Genomic DNA, 17,507 nt, shown 5'->3' on the forward strand with positions numbered 1-17,507 from the left:
GTGACAATCAGTCGACTTCCTCTTGCTGCAAGAAATAGGACACTTGGCTATTTCTCCAGCAACATGCCTGCCTGAATGCTGCCATGCTCTCTGCCATGATGGACAGAACCTCTGAATGGTAAGCAAGCTACCACAATGCAATGTTTCCTTTTTAAGAGTTACCATGGTCATGGTGTCTCTTCATAGCAACAGTAAATCCTAACTAAGACAGATCCTCTGTCCTTAGATGATGGAACTGGTTGGGAAGGATTAGGGAGTGTAGTCTTGTTAGAGGAGGTGTGTCACTGGCATTAGGCTTTGAGGATTTAAAAGACTCCTGGTCAGCTCTCTTTACCTCCTGCTTGTGGATAAAGATGCCAGCTCTTAGCTTCTGTTCCATCACCATGACTGCTTGCCTGCTACCATGCCTCTTGCCATGATGGTCATGGACTCTAGCCCTCTGAAACTGTAAGCATGCCTCCAATAAAACTGTTCTTCTATAAGTTGCCTTGGTCATAATATCTCTTCACAGCAATAGAAAATTAAACTATGACACTGATTCAACTGATACCAGCATTCCCACAATTCTTTTTGTTTTAGAGGTAGTAAGGGAGGTAGGTTCTGTCCAAAAGAAGAGATAGCACTTGTCTTCAATCTCTAGACTTCTTTTGCCTTCCTACCCCTGTGCACATTTGAGACCACAGTCCCTTGAAGCAGCAGGCTATGGCCAGGAGGCACCAGCACAGAGACAGGAACATTTGACACCAGGTATGGAGTTAAGCCCTCTCATTAGCAAACAGCTGCTGGGTGGCTCCGTAGGAAAAGCAAGAAATTGAGCTTCCTGCATCGTAAGATTGACGCCTGGCAAATAATTAAGACCCAGTGGGGGAGAGCTGGCTGTGAAAGGAGTGTGTGATCTACTGTTTCTTAGCTTCTAGAATAGAATGTCTAACCCAAGCCAGTCTGTAAATCTTTAACCTCTTCTTCTATATATCTCTCTCTGGTCCACTGATCAACACTAACCTTGACAACCACCCATGGGATGTGTAAAGATTCGATGCTAGATAATCCCACTTTTCAGATTTTAGATTTTAAAAATCAGGTCAAATAATAGAAAAATCACTAACAGTATTCACACACGTCTCCTTGTCGTATAACGCAACTATAGTAAATCATTCCAAAGCAACTTTCTTTCAGATATTCAAACATGGAACCCTGGAGGGAACTCTAAATTATGATCCAGTTGGCTTCTATGCACTGACTGTCATGTTCTGTGCTCTGTTCTCTTGGACACTCACTTCTCCACCACCATCACCATGTACTGCTTTTCCATTTATCCTTCAAGGCCCAGCCCAGCTCTCAACTTTTCCCTTTCCCAGACTCTGGCAAGTGCTGTTCCCCTGACCTCCTCCAGCACTCCCACAGGCTACTTCCAGAACTCTTGCCATGCTGTGTAGAACACTTACTAATCAACCTTCCTGCTAGACTTGAGCTCAAAGGCAGACACCACATCCTTCGCCGTTTTCAGCCCCAGCAGCACTTAATAAACATTAGTTAAATGGAAATGAGACGCTTCGGCAAACAAATTTGGCTTCCAATGTGCCTGGAGAGAGTGTTCTACGTTTATGTCACCAGTTAATAGGTGCACTGTGAGAAGCTGTGGGGACAACTTGATTCAGAAAAGGAACACCGTGTACATTTACAAAGCAGATGCCTTGCCATGGATATAGTGTACAGCACCGCTCGTGCTATTAAATGGAATAGAAGGCAGGCAACTCAAGAGAAAAACTTAAGTTTTGCAAGCATAAATCTACCTATTAAAAAGGTTCAACGAAATTTTTTCTAATTCTTTCCTTAAAATCTATTACAGTGAAAAAAATGGGTTTTCTTTCTTTCAATCTTTCTAAGGAAGCAGAATCAAGATCAATTGGGCTTTAACTGAAAAATATGCTTACTTTGGCTAACTTAAACCTTTCGTGAAAATTAAAAGTTGAAATGCTTTCCATGTTGCAGCTCAAAACAGGGCACTTTAAAAAATCACTTTGCATAAGAAATGCATTTTTTTCTGCAGTAAGGGACTGAAGTTTATACATAGTTAACCTCAATTAATTAGTTGTTTCTTTTCCTCTAAAATGATCTGGAAGATGTCCTTACTGCCAAAGTTAAAGAGAGCTTGTTCTTATGTCGCTATCAATACCCGAGTACTACTCAACCTAGATGGAGATGATTATACCAAAGGAAACTTAGGAAAGAAATGAAACCTCTTCTAAGAATTTCTCTACAGCTAATTAGGAATGTCCGAGGGTCTTATTTTTCTTTCAGTAATAAAATGAATTGATGTTTTCAACTGAAAAGAAATCATAAAACTATACTGAAATATGAATGACCTGTATGCAACTGATCCCCAAAATTCTATTCTCCTTTTCAGTGTAAAAGGTCCCCAATGCAAAGGGCTGCTGCTCCTGTGTGGTGGTTTGAATGAGAATGACCCCCATTTGCTCATGGATTTGCATGTTAGTGGGCCGGCTAGGAAAGAATTAGGAGGCGTGGCCTTGTGGGAGAGGCGTGGCCTTGGGGAGAGGCGTGGCCTTGGGGAGAGGCGTGGCCTTGGGGAGAGGCGTGGCCTTGGGGGAAGAGGTGTGTCACTGTGGGTGGGCTTTGAGGTTTCCAAAGCTCATGCTAGAAGCCAGAGGCAGTCATTTGCTTTCTACCTCCATCTTGCTAAGATGTGAGCTCTCAGCTACCGCTCCAGTGTCATGCCTGCCTGTAGCCATGCTTCCCGCCATGGTGATCATGGACTAGCCTCCGAAACTGTAAGTAAGCCCTCGGTTAGTGCTTTCCTTTTATAAGTTGCCCTGGTCATGCTCTCTCATCACTGTAACCGAACAGTAACTACTCCAGTGTGGGGCCAATAGGTAGCTGGTTTAAATACCATCTTGGCGTTCTGTCAAGTAGTTTACATTCCTTGCTTTCTCCATGCCAGCATCAGACTCGAGTCTTCCAGTCCAGTTGATACCACGGACACTATTTATCTCTAGCTCACAGACTTCTCTAAATTTTGATAAAGTCAATATTTGCATATCCGGGCAGTGGTGGCACACGCCTTTAATCCCAGCACTTGGGAGGCTGAAGCAAACGGATCTCAGTGAGTCCGAGGCCATCCTGGTCTACAAACCGAGTTCCAGGACAGCCAGGACTGTTGCACAGAGAAACCTTGTCTCAGAAAACAAAACAAAAATCAATATTTGCTAACGGCCTATTTTTTTATGTTGTCATTTGTACTGTTAACTTATAAGGCCATCCTATTAGCTCTTTTTATCCTTAATAACAAGAATATTTTGAAAATGGGATACGAGGTATTCAAAATCGAGTTAAAGGAACCCAGAATTCAAACAAGATCCTTCTTTAAAGCAGAGAAGGTATCATTCTGTCCTTTGTTATGGCTTTGTGGTTATGTCCTTTGTTATTGCAACGCTCAGAATTCACCTGGAATAGCACTGGGCCTTACCTTGTATCTGGTTTCAGATTTTCTACTGTAGAAAAGGTTTGATTTGTAATTTGAATGGACTTGTTCTTCCCACTGAATGACCCATTTTCTCTGGATATGACTTCATATTCTGAAAATGGAAGTAAACAGTAGACACTTGTGTTATGTCTCAGTTGACTTAATTGTTCCTGAGGCTAATAGCATGCTAAAGACACTCTCATAGAGATGACAGGTTGACTGGAGTTCTAGAAACATGATCTTTAGAAAATAGATTTATTTTTAATTGTGTGTGTGTGTGTGTGTGTGTGTGTGTGTGTGTGTGTGTGTGTGTCTGGGGGTGGGGGTGGGTATGTACGTGTGAGTACAATTCCCTGTGAAGTCCAGGAGAGGGTGTTGGATTCCTGGAGCTGAAGTTATAGGTGACTGTGAGCTGCCCAATATGGCTTCCGGAAATCAAACAAACAGGAAGTGCTCTTAATAGCTGAGCCACTCTCCAGCTCCAAGACACCATGATCCCATCTTTGAGCAATTTTCAGTCACCAGATGGCAGAGCACTGCATTTGGGGAATGGATATTAACTAATCTTGCTTTCTTAGAATGGAAGAAGACCTAATAACTGGTGAAGACTGCTCGGCCATTGCTTTGGATGCACAGTTTAGTTTGGTAGAAAGACCAGTTTAGGGAAAGCACTGTATAAGGGACAGCGCTTGAATGAAAACCATGTTTCTTGCTATCTTCCTGGGGGCCGGGCATGGAGTATGGTATCCTGTTACAACAAATCTGACCCTAAAACTGTGTGTCAGCAGCAACAGTTAACCAAATATTAAAACCTCTTTGTTGTTTGGGGCTGTAGAATTGGATTTTTTAACTTAATGCTTGCTTATTTATGTTCCCTGGATAGTTTTGTATTAAATGAAAACCGCAACCTTAATGTCTGCATAAATTTCCCTTCAAGGCAGGGGTCTCTGAACTTGCAGACTCACTCATCAATAGGGAAAGGCCTTCAGAAGAAGAGAATCTGACAGCTTGTTAACTTGTTTTCCTACTTCTCACTTGGGAATTAGAACATTTGCCATCAGGGTTATCTGCTGGCTGGGAGGTAGTCCCATCTGAAATCAAGTGGTACTTCATGTAACACTAAAACAAGAAATGGAATCTATGGGGATCATTAGGAGAGACGGTCTGATGTTTAAAGGTAGACTAAGAGAACAATGGCTAGATGTAATCCTTGGCCATGAAAATTTTAATTGTGAAAGACTCCGAGCAGCTCATTAGCATCTAGTGTGGAAATAATTATGAAGACAGTGTGTTAGGTACATAAAGTACCTAACACTCCTCATGACTTGTTACAACTGGAACTTATATAACTTTGCCAGGTGGTGGCGGTGGTGCATGCCTTTAAATCCCAGCACTCAGGAGGCAGAGGCAGGCAGAAATCTGAGTTTGAGGCCAGCCTGATGTATGTAGTGAGTTCCAGGACAGCCAGGGCTACACAGACAAACCGTGCCTCAAAACACCATATTATCCAAATGGAGATGTATTAGAAATTAGGTATATCAGATTAAATAATTCCAACTTGATAGCCCAACACCTTGAGAGCAAACAAAATTTGGTTTATCATTTGATTTCAGGACACTAGAACTCTTATTAGTAAAGTGGATAATCAAGAGTTTTGAATGTTTGAATACATGATGTGGATAATCAATACTGAAAGTTGATTGACTTTTAGGAATTAAGAGAGCAGCATCTACTGGGTCAACCCTAAAGGAGTCAGCAGGACTCGGCAGGTTCCTAGAAACACTGGTGGTGACAGACTCACTCTTACGACAGAGGCTGCCCCTTCATGGGAAAGGAAACAGAAGGCAGTTCAGCGAAGGGAGCGTTTGTATGGGAAGTTGCTCAGATCACATGGTTTTGGAGAAGGAGAGGTAACCGCGTAGTTCCCCTTTACCCACAGTAGAAAATATTTTCTGGAAGATTCTGAGTCTCCTTGACCACACCCTTGCCCTCCACAGTGCTCCGGTCTACTTCAGACAGCTGCTGAGTCTATGCTTCTATCCCTGCAACAGGGGCCTGCCAACAGGAGCCACATGGACTCCCGCCGACTAGGTACCATCCTCCAGCAATCCCGGATGTTAGTCAGTCTGTTTCCCATTTCCTGTTTGACCCTCCTTTTCTATATTACAATCAAAGTGTGCCAAACCAACTGTAACAAATTCAAAAACGGATTCTAGGTTTCTTATTTTCCATGACCATTTATAGAGTCATTAGGTGAGTGTTTCCTCAGATAAGGAGCAAATGGCCTGGGAGTGAGGGAGTTCTTATTTATTTTTATTTTCTTTTCAATTTCTCCAAAGTTAGTTGAAATTATTTTTTAGCCTGTTTGGAAGTCCTCAGCCAGTTTAGAAACTGGGTTGGTGAAATGAAAGGTATTTTAAATGTTACCAGAGGTGTCAAGTCTTCATACCCTTGAGGTGATTTTCTCGGTAAAATCGTAAGACTGCATTTTCAAACCGTGGAAGGGAATTCTGAGAGGGATGGCAGGAATACAGCTGTAAAGTTCTCGGTTAACCAGGAGCCCATAACAAAAACCAGTATCTTTTTTCTACCTACGACACTTTGGACAACAGAACTTTTGCTCCGCCTTAGACGCGGTTTTTGTAGCCCAGTTTGACCCCGGCTGCCCAGGTTGGAAGCCCCGTGCTTTCAAAGCTTCCCATCATAGTGTCACATCCCACTGCCACGATCTCACCAGTGACCGTGTCATTTAGTGGCTTTTCCCAGTCCAAGATGACAAACGAGGGGCAGCCTTCCACGGTGACCACAGTGAGGTTGGTGGGCGGGTTCTGGGGCGGGCTGGTGGCATTCCCTTCTATGGCTTCCTCCGTAGGGAACCGCCTGACGGAGTCGGTGATGGAACAGGGTCTGTTGTCAGGCTTCGGGATATATCGCACATGGGGGCCTAAGAGTGGGAAAGAGAGAGGACCCTTGACAGTTAGCACACAGGAAACTTGTGAGGAAGACGGAGGAGGCGAACTAGTCAATTTGATCTTCTATTCGAGGACTTGGGTGTCACATTCTGAGCAGACATTTGAAAACAGTGCTGAGGACACCTTAGCCTTCCAACTCTAAACTCTACCTCTGGGATGTATGATAGAGATGCTGTGTTTATAGATACACCCAGTGTTGCTGTTTGGTCTCTTCAGAGTCAGTGCCTACCTCCTAATTTATAGGGAGTGAGTTTCAGGCACTAGGAATGAGCACCACCCTAACCAACATTCTGAACAAAGTGAGACTCACAAGGACCAAGCGGTTCTGAATAGTCAACTGTACCTCGGAACAAAACTCAAGAATATTTTAGGAATGGACTATACAATGCCCAACAAGGTAAAATTCACAGGAAAATACTGTTCGTGGTGAGAGAAACCAGTCCTTTGACACCAGCTTAGAATGTGCACAGAGGTAAGAATTGTTATACAAGGAAGAAGCAGAGAGAAAAATGACCCATGAAATAAGGTAAAAATGACTCCAATCAAATCTCTAGAGATGAAAACTATATATAACATGTAAACTACATGAGGTAGAACTAATACACAAGATACCCCAAACAGAAGACTATAGACACAGCACCTAACTAATGGTGTGGGCGATGGGGAAGATAATGGGCAATGGACATTTCGTGCTTCCGGAAACTGAAGAGTTCTCATATGGACATAATTCAAGTACCCAAGGTAAAGGAGGGGTGGCATGAGCAGAAAAGTATTTTTAAATCCCATACTTCTAAATCACAGTAAAAAAGCTAAAAATCAAAAACCTTTAATAACAAGAAATATGAAGAGAACTATATCAATCATAATTAAGTTCCCTAAAACCAATGAAAAACAGACAGTACTTAAAGGAGAGGGAGAAAATATACAGAATGATAAACTTGAGGGTTACAGTAGATCAGGAAGAGAGCACATCAAAGACAACAGGGTGACATCTTCAATGCAGAATCAATAGCCAGTGAAAAATGACAAAATACTTCCAGTAAACCCATAGTGTAAGGCAGTAATTAAAGGAAAAGTTTCCCTGGCTGAAAGTGTGCCCCCCCCACAAAAGGGCAAACATGGCCCCCCACAAAAAGACAGAAGGTGATAGTAACAATGTACATGCCTATACACAATATTTTAGTGCAAGGCTAAAAGTTAATTTACTTTTAAAAATAAAAGCCAGCTGGGCAGTGGTGGCCCACACCTTTAATCCCAGCACCCAGGAGGCAGAGGCAGGTGGATCTCTGAATTTGAGGCCAGCCTGAGCTACAGAGTGAGTTCCAGGAAAGGCACCAAAACTACACAGGGAAACCATGTCTCAGAAAAAAATACACACACATACACACACACACACACACACACACCTGTGCAGTGGATGTTGACAAAGTCAGGTAGAAGGAAGAAGCTACAGAAGGTATGAGTGTTGGGTGTGGTTCTCACTGTTACTCGACAGTAGACGGTGGTAAGTTAAGGAAGCATACTGTCAGTCCTCACAGAATAACTGAGACAAGGGGTCATAAGGAACAAGACACATGCAGTGGAATTGTAAGCTAAAGGAAGGCCAAAAAAGAAGAAAGAAGGAGCAAAGAATAGGTAGCTAGAAAACAAATAACAAGATGAACATTTACCCCTAAAGGTATAACTAATAATCTGAGAGTGAAACCAAACACAGAGATTGTTAAGAGTGTATAAGAAAAGAAAGACCCGATGCTATGATGTCTAAAAAATACACAGTGTAAATATAAAGAGATTAAATTATGGTTAAAAGTAAAAGTAAAAGTAAAAAGATGCAGTCTAGAGAGTGCAGGCCTGGATATGTAAATATCAACAAATTAGATTTCAGAGCGAAGATGTCCATCAGAGATAGAAAACACCTTGCATAATAAATGCAAGGATCAATCACTCAGTAATTTATTATAGTCATAAATAATTTAAGCCTGTACCCTCAACAGACTTAAATATAGAAAGAAACTGATAAAGTTGTAAGAAAGAACTTGGAGATAAATGAGGCTGAAGCTGTGAAGCCTTATCCTAATCAGCCCGGGGAGACAGAAGGGACTCACAGGCACAGTGCACAGGTCACATGACCACTCATGTGAAAAGGAAGCCATCTGTAAGGCAAGGGGAGAGGCCAATCTCAGAACCCTTGCCTTCACAATTGTGAGAAAAAGAGGTCAATGGAAATTTCTGTGGAATTTTGTTAGGGTGGGCGAGAAGCGTCAATTAAAACCACAATTATGAACCACTCTACACCTGTTAAGATGGCAAAGACCAGCCAGGCGGTGGTGGTGCATGCCTTTAATCCCAGCACTCTGGAGGCAGAGGCAGGTGGATCTTTGTAAGTTCGAGTTCAGCCTGGTCTACAGAGAGAGAGAGAGAGATCCAGGAAAGGTGCAAAGCTACACAGAGAAACCCTGTCTCAAAAAACTAAAAACAACAACAAACCGATGGCAAAGGCCTTTTAAAACTCCCTATACCAAGCACTGGTGAGGAGGAAGAGAAACCAGGGCTGCTGTGGATATCGTTCTGTATAAGTAAAACATTGATTGGCCAGTGGCCAGGCAGGAAGTAGGTGGGACAAGGAGAGAGGAGAATTCTGGGAAGTGGAAAGCTGAGTGGGGAGACACTGCCAGCCACCGCCATGAGAAGCAGCATGTGAAGATGCCGGTAAGCCACGAGCCACGTGCCACATGGCAAGGTATAGATTTATAGAAATGGGGATTTAAGATATAAGAACAGTTAGCAAGAAGCCTGCCATGGCCATACAGTTTGTAAATAATATAAGCGTCTGTGTGTTTATTTTATAAGTGGGCTGTGGGACTGACTACCAGGGCTTGGTGGGACCCAGAGAGAAAACTCCAGCTACAAGAGCCCTGGTCAGAAATGTAAAAAGATACAACTGCTTTGGAAAACAGTATCTTCAAACAATCTCTGCATCCATGAAAAGAGTTGTGCTCTCCCGATGTTTGGTTTGGTCTTGTGCAGATTTAACATAAAAAGGATCTCAAAATGCAACTTTTTGGATCTCCTCTTTTTACTTTGTATTTCAGTGAGAATAGCTTCTCCTAGAGCACTGCTACTCTTTGTCTGGGGCAGCAAAATGCATGCCCACAGGGTGGACCTGAGGCTAGCCTATCAGAAGCCCGCTGCACCCGCTGCCCAGCTGACTTTCATGAACATGAAAATTCACGTTGTAGTAAGCTCCTACAATATTTACACAGTAAATACCTGACGGATCTACCTACCAGAACAGTCCTTCCTAAAGTTAAAATGCAGAGCCGGACATACCTGTGAATCTGGGCTTCCCAAGATGATCAGTTTCTTTTGTTGGGCTTGAACTAAAATCAGTCGGATTACCTGAGAATGAAAACATAATGAAAAACTTGGTGACAGATAAAGAAAAATTCACCCTACATTGACAAAAGCAGTACAGACGAAAGATAACCACTATTCATCCTAGACAGATTGCTTGTGATTTGATTTCCTTTACTAGGTCTTATAATACACTTTTATCCAAAATAAAAATACCTTTGTGTCCTGCAGCAAAGTGTTCTGGAGTGTAATAATAGTGGATTAAAAATTCTAACCAATAAGTTAATACTCATTCCTAAATTAAAATATCTATAGATCACAGTAATGGGTAATTTAGTAATCTAATTTTCTAAATTGGTAATTGGATAGTCTACATTTTGTAAAACAACACAAAACGCGGCATTTCTATGTCTGTCAAGGAAAGAAGTATATTACATAACAAAAGTTTGACAACATTACTTGAAAATAAAAAAGACAAATATTTCTAAAATTAATGAAAATTGAAGACCCCAAGCTTTTTGTTTGCCCTAATTGGAAATATTTGAGCATCTTGTAGCACAGCGTCTAGTGAGAACTGACACACTAACCAATTTCTTCTTCGGAAGCAGGAGTGGTTGGGTGCTTTTTTTCTGCCTCTGGTCTCTCTGCAGCTGTTCCAGTAGGTTTGAGTGTTGCCTTCAGGGGTGGGGAAGTTACTCGGCTCGAGGAAATGATTCCTGCAATGCAGAACCAAAGCAGTAGGAGCATGCCAAGTTTCCCGTTTATTTACTCAGTAAACGTTTCCTAAGCACTTACCATGCGGCTTGGCACTATCAGCCAGGCTTGGAGAGAAAACAAGACCTGGTTCCTGATAGAGACAGATGACTGAGCCAAGGGTACCGAAACATCACAGAGATTGTGAAAGAACTACATCAAGTCACAGAGGGGACAAAGGGAGGGAGTGGCTGTCTGTGGGGGAGAGGGGATGTCAGTGGGGAAGTGTGCAAGGCTATGAATCAGATCGGGAACACAGGACAGTCGAGGGAAGAGAAGGTCCAGCCCCAGCTAAATGTGGAGGGGCAGGGAAGGGCAGACCACGGAGGAACGTGAATATCATGGCTGGGGAGGCTATTTTAAGGTAAAAGGACCATGAAAAGATTTCCAATAGGGAAGTGACAATGAACAATGAGACTTTCCCCACTAACCATTTGGTCCACTGGGAAGGAAGCTGAGGAGATGGAATGGCCTTGCTTAGAGATGAACTGGCAGATAGGGAAGAAAACCAGACTAGGAGGACAGCGATCCCTGGAGCAATCTGTGATTCCGCACAGTGCTCCTCTGAGTTGCTATGTTCAATTCCTTTATGCTAAAGTCACTTATCAGTCTCCAAAACTGGATTCAAGGTCCAAGCAAGACCGAGTGTTTAGTACAGTGAGAGGAGAATAGGGTGGGTTTTATATTCCTCCTAGAAAAAGAAGTCCTTCTTATGCTACTAGTCAAGGGATACCAGCTGGACTTCAGGATTTTAGTTCCGTGTGCAGTCATGGCTCAGTCAGGTAGATGGAGCTTTTCTGCTTTTCCCCTACAGACTCAGGCCCTTGGTCCTAGGGGGAGTGGGGCCACAATCAAATGGCAAGCAAAACCAAGAGAAGCTGTGCTTTCCAGAGCTGGCAGAGTCAGCAGGAAGTGGTGGCACCATTTTCACCCTGACCAGAAAAGCAGGACTGGGAGGCTTCAGTAGATTTAGAGATAGGCAACCATTGGTAGATGTCAGTCACATGAGAGCCAAGACCATTCACAAGCACTTGTGAGAGACCCTCAGAGTAGGCCCAGACATCCAGTGGATTCCCAGATCACCAGAACTGTACCACTATAGTCACCAGCCTGCAGGCTTTGAAGTCCAGCTGTTTTCTCTCAGTTAGAGGGTGGACAGTGGGGCACGGAGAGCAGTGAGCTGAGCTAATCCCAGAAATAGAATGTGCCTGTGGCTCCTCCTCGGGCTCAGGGGCAGAGAGGCTGTGCCAAAGCTACACTTTCTGACAGAGAAACAGGATATCATAAGCCCAAACCCAAGACCCATGAAGTGTGGCTGCCGACACAGCCTCACCCCGGGGAACTCTGGCAGGGGTGGTCCCCGGGGTTCTCATGGCACACTCGGGCATCACAGTGACTCATCAGTCAGACCTGGAGGCTGGTGCCACTCATGCCACAGCTGCTTCATGTTACAGTTAATGAGAAAAGCCTGGTCTCCTCGTGAGGTACTCACTGAGCCTTGACCCAGCAAGGCACAAAGCACAAGTTAGGGGCTGAATCCTCCCCTAGACATGGGGGGGTGGGGCTCGGACACACGATCTAGAGCAGTGGTTCTCAACCTTCCCTGTGACTCTTTAGTACAGTTCCTCATGTGGTGGTGACCCCCCCAACCATAACATTATTTCATTGCTGCTTCATAACTGTAATTTTTGCTACCTTTTTGAATCATAATATAAATATCTGCTATGCGGGGTATCTGATTTGCGACTTCTGCGAAGGTTCATTCGACCCCGAAAGGGGTCTCGACCCACTGACCCAGAATCATGAAACATCATAAAAGCCATTATCATGCCTGCCTTTTAGCTTGCAAAAAGGAATGACACCAGCTCCCTTTACAGAAACCCTCTACACTTTCATTCATCTTTTACAGCTGTTTTTTTTTAATACTTTTATCCAGTTTCCTCCTACCTAATGTTTAGGAAGTTGAGATGTGGAAAGGAAGGATGTCAAGGAATTCACAGTTTGCGAGCAGAGTCCATACATGGAAGTGAAGGAAAGCTTTGTTTTGAACTGTGTCAGTGTTCACTAGTCTTCATTTCATTCATGTATTCATTTGGTTATTACTATCAGATTGCCTGCGTATTCTAAGCACTCAATGAGGCTCTGGAGTCTCAGAGAAACTAGACTAAGGGCCGTTATGACAAAGTCCCCAAGCTATGAGAGGAAGGTAAGAATACAAATGAACAGTACAAAGCCATTTTTTTTTGTTGTTGTTGTTGTTGTACCAGAGATGCATACCGAGGATCACACAGACTAGAGTGGCAATATAAGACTTCTTTGTGAAGCTGGAAGAGAGATGAAATATCACACATGGAATGAACCTTCGCAGAAGTTGCAAATCAGATACCCTGCATAGCAGATATTTATATCCCAGGTCGGAGGGAACCCTTCTATGGTGGCATGGACCCACACATGGAAGTAAGACACAGCCTGACTGCTCAGATTCCTCCCCAAACACTGTAACACTTGCAGCAGCCTGAAGGCAGAGTCAGGGCATTATTTTCCACTCTCCCTCAGTGTTGGCAATGTACAGCAGCTTCTCCTATTTCTACTCTGAAGTCATCCGCTGCTGAAAACCAAGGCAGCTTCTCTCTAGCCTCCAAGGATGCAGTTATCTCAGAAGCAACCTGGCCCCGATACGGAGGAATGCTTTCGTTTACTCTGCCCACTCAGAGTCAGTATGTCAATCCTCCAGGCTGTAATGAACAGCATGTGTCTGTCACACATGCCAGTGCCTCGCCTCTTGCCTAAGCCAGCATACCAAGAGGGGTTGGGGTGAACAGGAAAATGCAACCACAGAGAGAGAGGGGAGGTAAGCAGTGGACATACCTGCACTTCCTGGCTTTCCGGTGACATTATTCGGTGGCAAAGGTTTTCTCTGGGGAGATATAGGTCCAGGGCGCATGGGTGGGCGACGAGTCCCTGTAGTTGTGGCTAAGAGAGATATCATAAAGTCAGAATTTACTACAAAAAAAAATCAGTTTGAAATAAATAAGCTTTCAGAAACAGCAGAGTAGTGTTGGATGGTAAGATACTTTTCTAGTTTATAGAAAAGTGCCTATGGGTAACACATAGTGGGATTCCTCTAAATTTATGCTGTTCACACATTCATGGATAATGAATCATATTAGCATATGTAAATCATCTCCTGTAATGGTAGATAAAATATGTAGATATGGATGTTTTGGAAGGTCATATATAGAGAATTGAACACCCTAGGGATGTGCCAGAAGCATTGATAAACTTCATCATTTCCAATCACCTTTGGATGTGAGTCTACAATTCCGTCTACCAGTTCGACTTTGAGTTGCTGAGCATATGTATAATTTCCCTTTTGGTGGGTGGTTCACGATACCCCCTAACTCTAATATGTGATAACTGAACAGCATTGGAACTTTTCAGATAATTCTATCAAGGTAGCACTTGTGGCAGGAACGGGCATCCAGTGACTGGAGAGCAGGGTCAATGTGAAGCAACTGTCCTAGGGCACTGAGCAAGGGGAGGGGGGCGTGGCTAGGAGCCAATTTTCCCACTCACTTTGCTCTCCTGCCCACAACTTCTGCTGCAGGCCTACCAGCCCAAGAACTTGTACCATTTTAAACCTTGTCTGCCCAATGGGTGAAGGAGAGTGGCATGCTTTTTATAGTGTGAATAATCAAGTCTACTTTGCACGGTGGTTGGAAAAGCTGAACATGCCTGGAGCAACTCACCTTAGCTCAAAGTTTAACCTGTTAGAGTCAAGAAATGTATTTCTTTCTTTGCATTATTTATGTTGATTTAAAAATAACCAAGAAGAATTCTCCACCCAGAAAAATACCTTATTGCTTTAAATATTTTCAAGGCTACTAGGAGGAGAGACTCCCCAGAGTTTTCTTGAGTGTGAGCAGCAGGAAATATTAGATAGAAGGATTTAGATTGCGGAGATAAACAGATAGAAAATAAAGGATAGTCTCAAGAGGGCCTGGAACCTTTTCCAAGGGGCCCCAACTGTCTCTGCCCCAGGGTATTTATAGAGACGCCAAGGGGTGGAGCAAAAAACCTCCCCCCAGCACAGCCAAGTGCAGACCATCTCAGACACCTGCACTCAGGCCGTGGTCCTGATCATCCTCTATGCGGACCTGCTGGGTAAAGCCACGAGGAACCCGAGAACGGGCTTGCACAAGAGACAAAGAAAAGGCAGAGAAAGGTAGGAGGTGGGGAGGAGAGCCTGCCCACGTGCTTGCTCAGGTGAGGACGATAATATAAACACTAACACATGAGAACTGTTCTCATGGCATCTTTTTAAAAAGCAAAGAGACTGGATGATGAGCTTCGTTTGTCTTTTACATGTAATGCACTCTTAAAATAGGAATGTAAATCATTTCAGGCCAAATATATCATTATAAATCACACAAGAGCAAAACTTGGGAAAAAAAAAGTCTAAAACCTGGTGGCTTTGTATCACTTGTCCATGGTATTATAGGAAGCAACCTATTAAATCAGTATCCCCAAAAGGGTTTTGAAAGAACTTAACTTGCATTTCTTTCCCCAGAGATGGTCTTTGGAATGTTTCTCTAGCAGCTTCCATCTACTGCTAATTTGGTTCTCACGCACACAGGGGCCACACAGGTGTTGTTCATCATCCACCACTGCTGTTACTGTGCAAATTTCAGAGCTGAGGTGGCGGAGGGGCCACATCTTACTCCTTACCTGGTTTTTTTGTGGCATGTGGGTCCACTGACACATTTCTCCCAGGACTTGGTGGCTTAGGTGCTTGCTTGGTTCCTAGGAGCAGAGACAAGCAACAGGAATAACTGTATAATAAAAATCTGCTAAACATTCTCTGTCGTGGGCACCTGATGGAGTGGTCAGGGAAATGTGCGTTTCTTACATAAACACCATTGCTCTTGTGTCCATTTTATTGTCTTCTACTACCCAGAAAAAAAAATACTAAAAATCTTACATTCGTTGGTTTTGTTTTTCTCTCTAGAGCTGGCGCTGGCCTGCGGTTTTTGGTTTTGTCAGAATTTTCCATGGCATTCATCCTGCCCTGGCTGCCTGGGAGGTATTGCTTCACCAGATTTTACCAAGGCTGAAGTGTCACTTTCTGCCAGTCTTCATGGGTACATTTTGTGGTTAAAAAGATAATTTTCCTCCAACTCACCAATGCTCATAAAAAAAAAACCCTCAGAATCCAATGTGGTTGGGTTTATACTTATTGAATTGGCTTAAAAAAATACTCCTGCGCCAGCCTTGTCTATTAGATTGTTGAGGCTACAAACTGGATCTTTCTTACCTTTGGGGTTTATAAAACAGTCCTGGATTGGCCTAGAACCCCAAGTTGTTGTTTGGAAGCAACCAATTCAATATTGCTTTGTGTGATATTTTTCTCTTCTGTCTCCCTCAAATATGGTGGCTATCTGACCTTTCACCTAGGCACCTGGGATAGGTTTTGGAAAGATTCCCTAGGACATAGGTAATCAGTATATCTCACCTTAGCTTTGTGATACTATTCTTTTTTTATTTAAAATAGTGTTTGCTTTCTTTACACAATTTTGTTTTATTGTTTGAAATTAAAATATATCATTTTCCATTTCTTCCCTCTAACTCCTCCTATGTATTCTATGCCTACCTTAATCTCTTTCAAATTCATGGCCTCTGGCCCTTTTCTTCTATAATTGTTGTTATACACACACACACACACACACACACACACACACACACACACACATACACACACACACACTACACACACTGCTAAATATATGTGCATGTGCATATATAAAGAGATACATAGATACATTCCTAAATATATAGATACAACCTGCCCAGTCTAATGTTACATGTATGTATATGATTTCAGGCAGGGCTGATGATTTGGTATTAGGTAACCAATTAGGGAGCAGCTCTTCCCTGGGGAAGACTATTTTCCTCTTTCAGTATTTCTTAGGTGCTTGTAGTTCTTTGTCTAGGGTTGGAGCCTTGTGAGATTTCCATGTTGGCATGTCTCTTGGTGTTGTCCTTGTTCAGGTCTTGTTTAGGCAGCCATGCTGATGGGGCTTTATGGGTGCAGCTTTCCCAGTTGTTTCCACAGATGCAGTCTCACAGCAGACATCCTATTCCTCTGGCTCTTACAGTTTTTCTTTCCCCTTTTCTATAACTATATTACAAGATAATCTTTCCTAATGAGTCTGACTCCTCTCTCTCTCTCAACAGGGTCTCACTATGCAGCTTTGGCTGGCCTAGAACTCACTATATAGGCCACGCTGATCCCAAACTCATAGACATTTACCTGCCTCTGGCTCCTGGGTACAGGGGTTAAAGGCTTGTGCCACCATGCCTGGCTCTGACAGTTTTTATTAAGAAAGAACAGAAACAGTTTTAGAATCTAAGTAGGAAATACAACTTCAGAAATGATCATCCTAAAGAAGAATTCATATGCTAATGGTCTGACTATAGTTTGCATATTAAAGATAAGGAAACATATTTAATAGCCAGTTAGTACATTAACGTGACCAACTATAGTAACTAAATGCCAACAACTCTGGTTTTATAGTTACGTCCCAGAAAAAGTAAAGGAATATTACTTAAACTCATTTAAATGTGCAGGCAGATACACTAATTAAATATAAAAATTTTGCTTGTTGAAGTTTGAATGTCTCTCCATCGGCTCATGTGTTTGAACACTTGGTCCCCTCTAGGTGGTGCTCTTGGGGGAGGTTATGGAACCTTTAAGCAGTAGAGCTCTGATGGAAGAAGGACATCACTTGGGGAGGGTGAGTTTTGAGAGTGGATAGCCTTGCCCGACTCCCTGTGTTCCGTGTTTCCTGTGCGTGGTCAAGATGTGATCTCTCAGCTTCCTGCTCCTGTCTCCAGGGCTCCCCCACCTCTCTGGACATCCAGCCCTCTAGAACTGTATGTGCAAA

General features: G+C 43.1%; 1 protein-coding gene across 26 annotated transcripts in view; it reads right to left on the minus strand.

Moving 5' to 3' along the window:
• The window catches only part of LOC114691931 (ABI family member 3 binding protein), a 211,628-nt gene that overhangs the window by 10,462 nt on the left and 183,659 nt on the right, over positions 1–17,507 (minus strand). For all 26 annotated transcript variants that reach the window (XM_037209689.1, XM_037209698.1, XM_037209695.1 and 23 more), the window contains 6 exons: positions 15,292–15,366; positions 13,432–13,536; positions 10,398–10,526; positions 9,787–9,855; positions 6,219–6,428; positions 3,488–3,596 (listed from right to left, as the gene is read on the minus strand). In XM_037209689.1, the coding sequence (XP_037065584.1) occupies positions 3,488–3,596; positions 6,219–6,428; positions 9,787–9,855; positions 10,398–10,526; positions 13,432–13,536; positions 15,292–15,366 (697 nt within the window). The remainder of the gene's footprint in view (positions 1–3,487; positions 3,597–6,218; positions 6,429–9,786; positions 9,856–10,397; positions 10,527–13,431; positions 13,537–15,291; positions 15,367–17,507) is intronic.

This window comes from Peromyscus leucopus, chromosome 12 (genome assembly GCF_004664715.2).
Source record: "Peromyscus leucopus breed LL Stock chromosome 12, UCI_PerLeu_2.1, whole genome shotgun sequence".
Classification (NCBI taxonomy): domain Eukaryota; kingdom Metazoa; phylum Chordata; class Mammalia; order Rodentia; family Cricetidae; genus Peromyscus; species Peromyscus leucopus.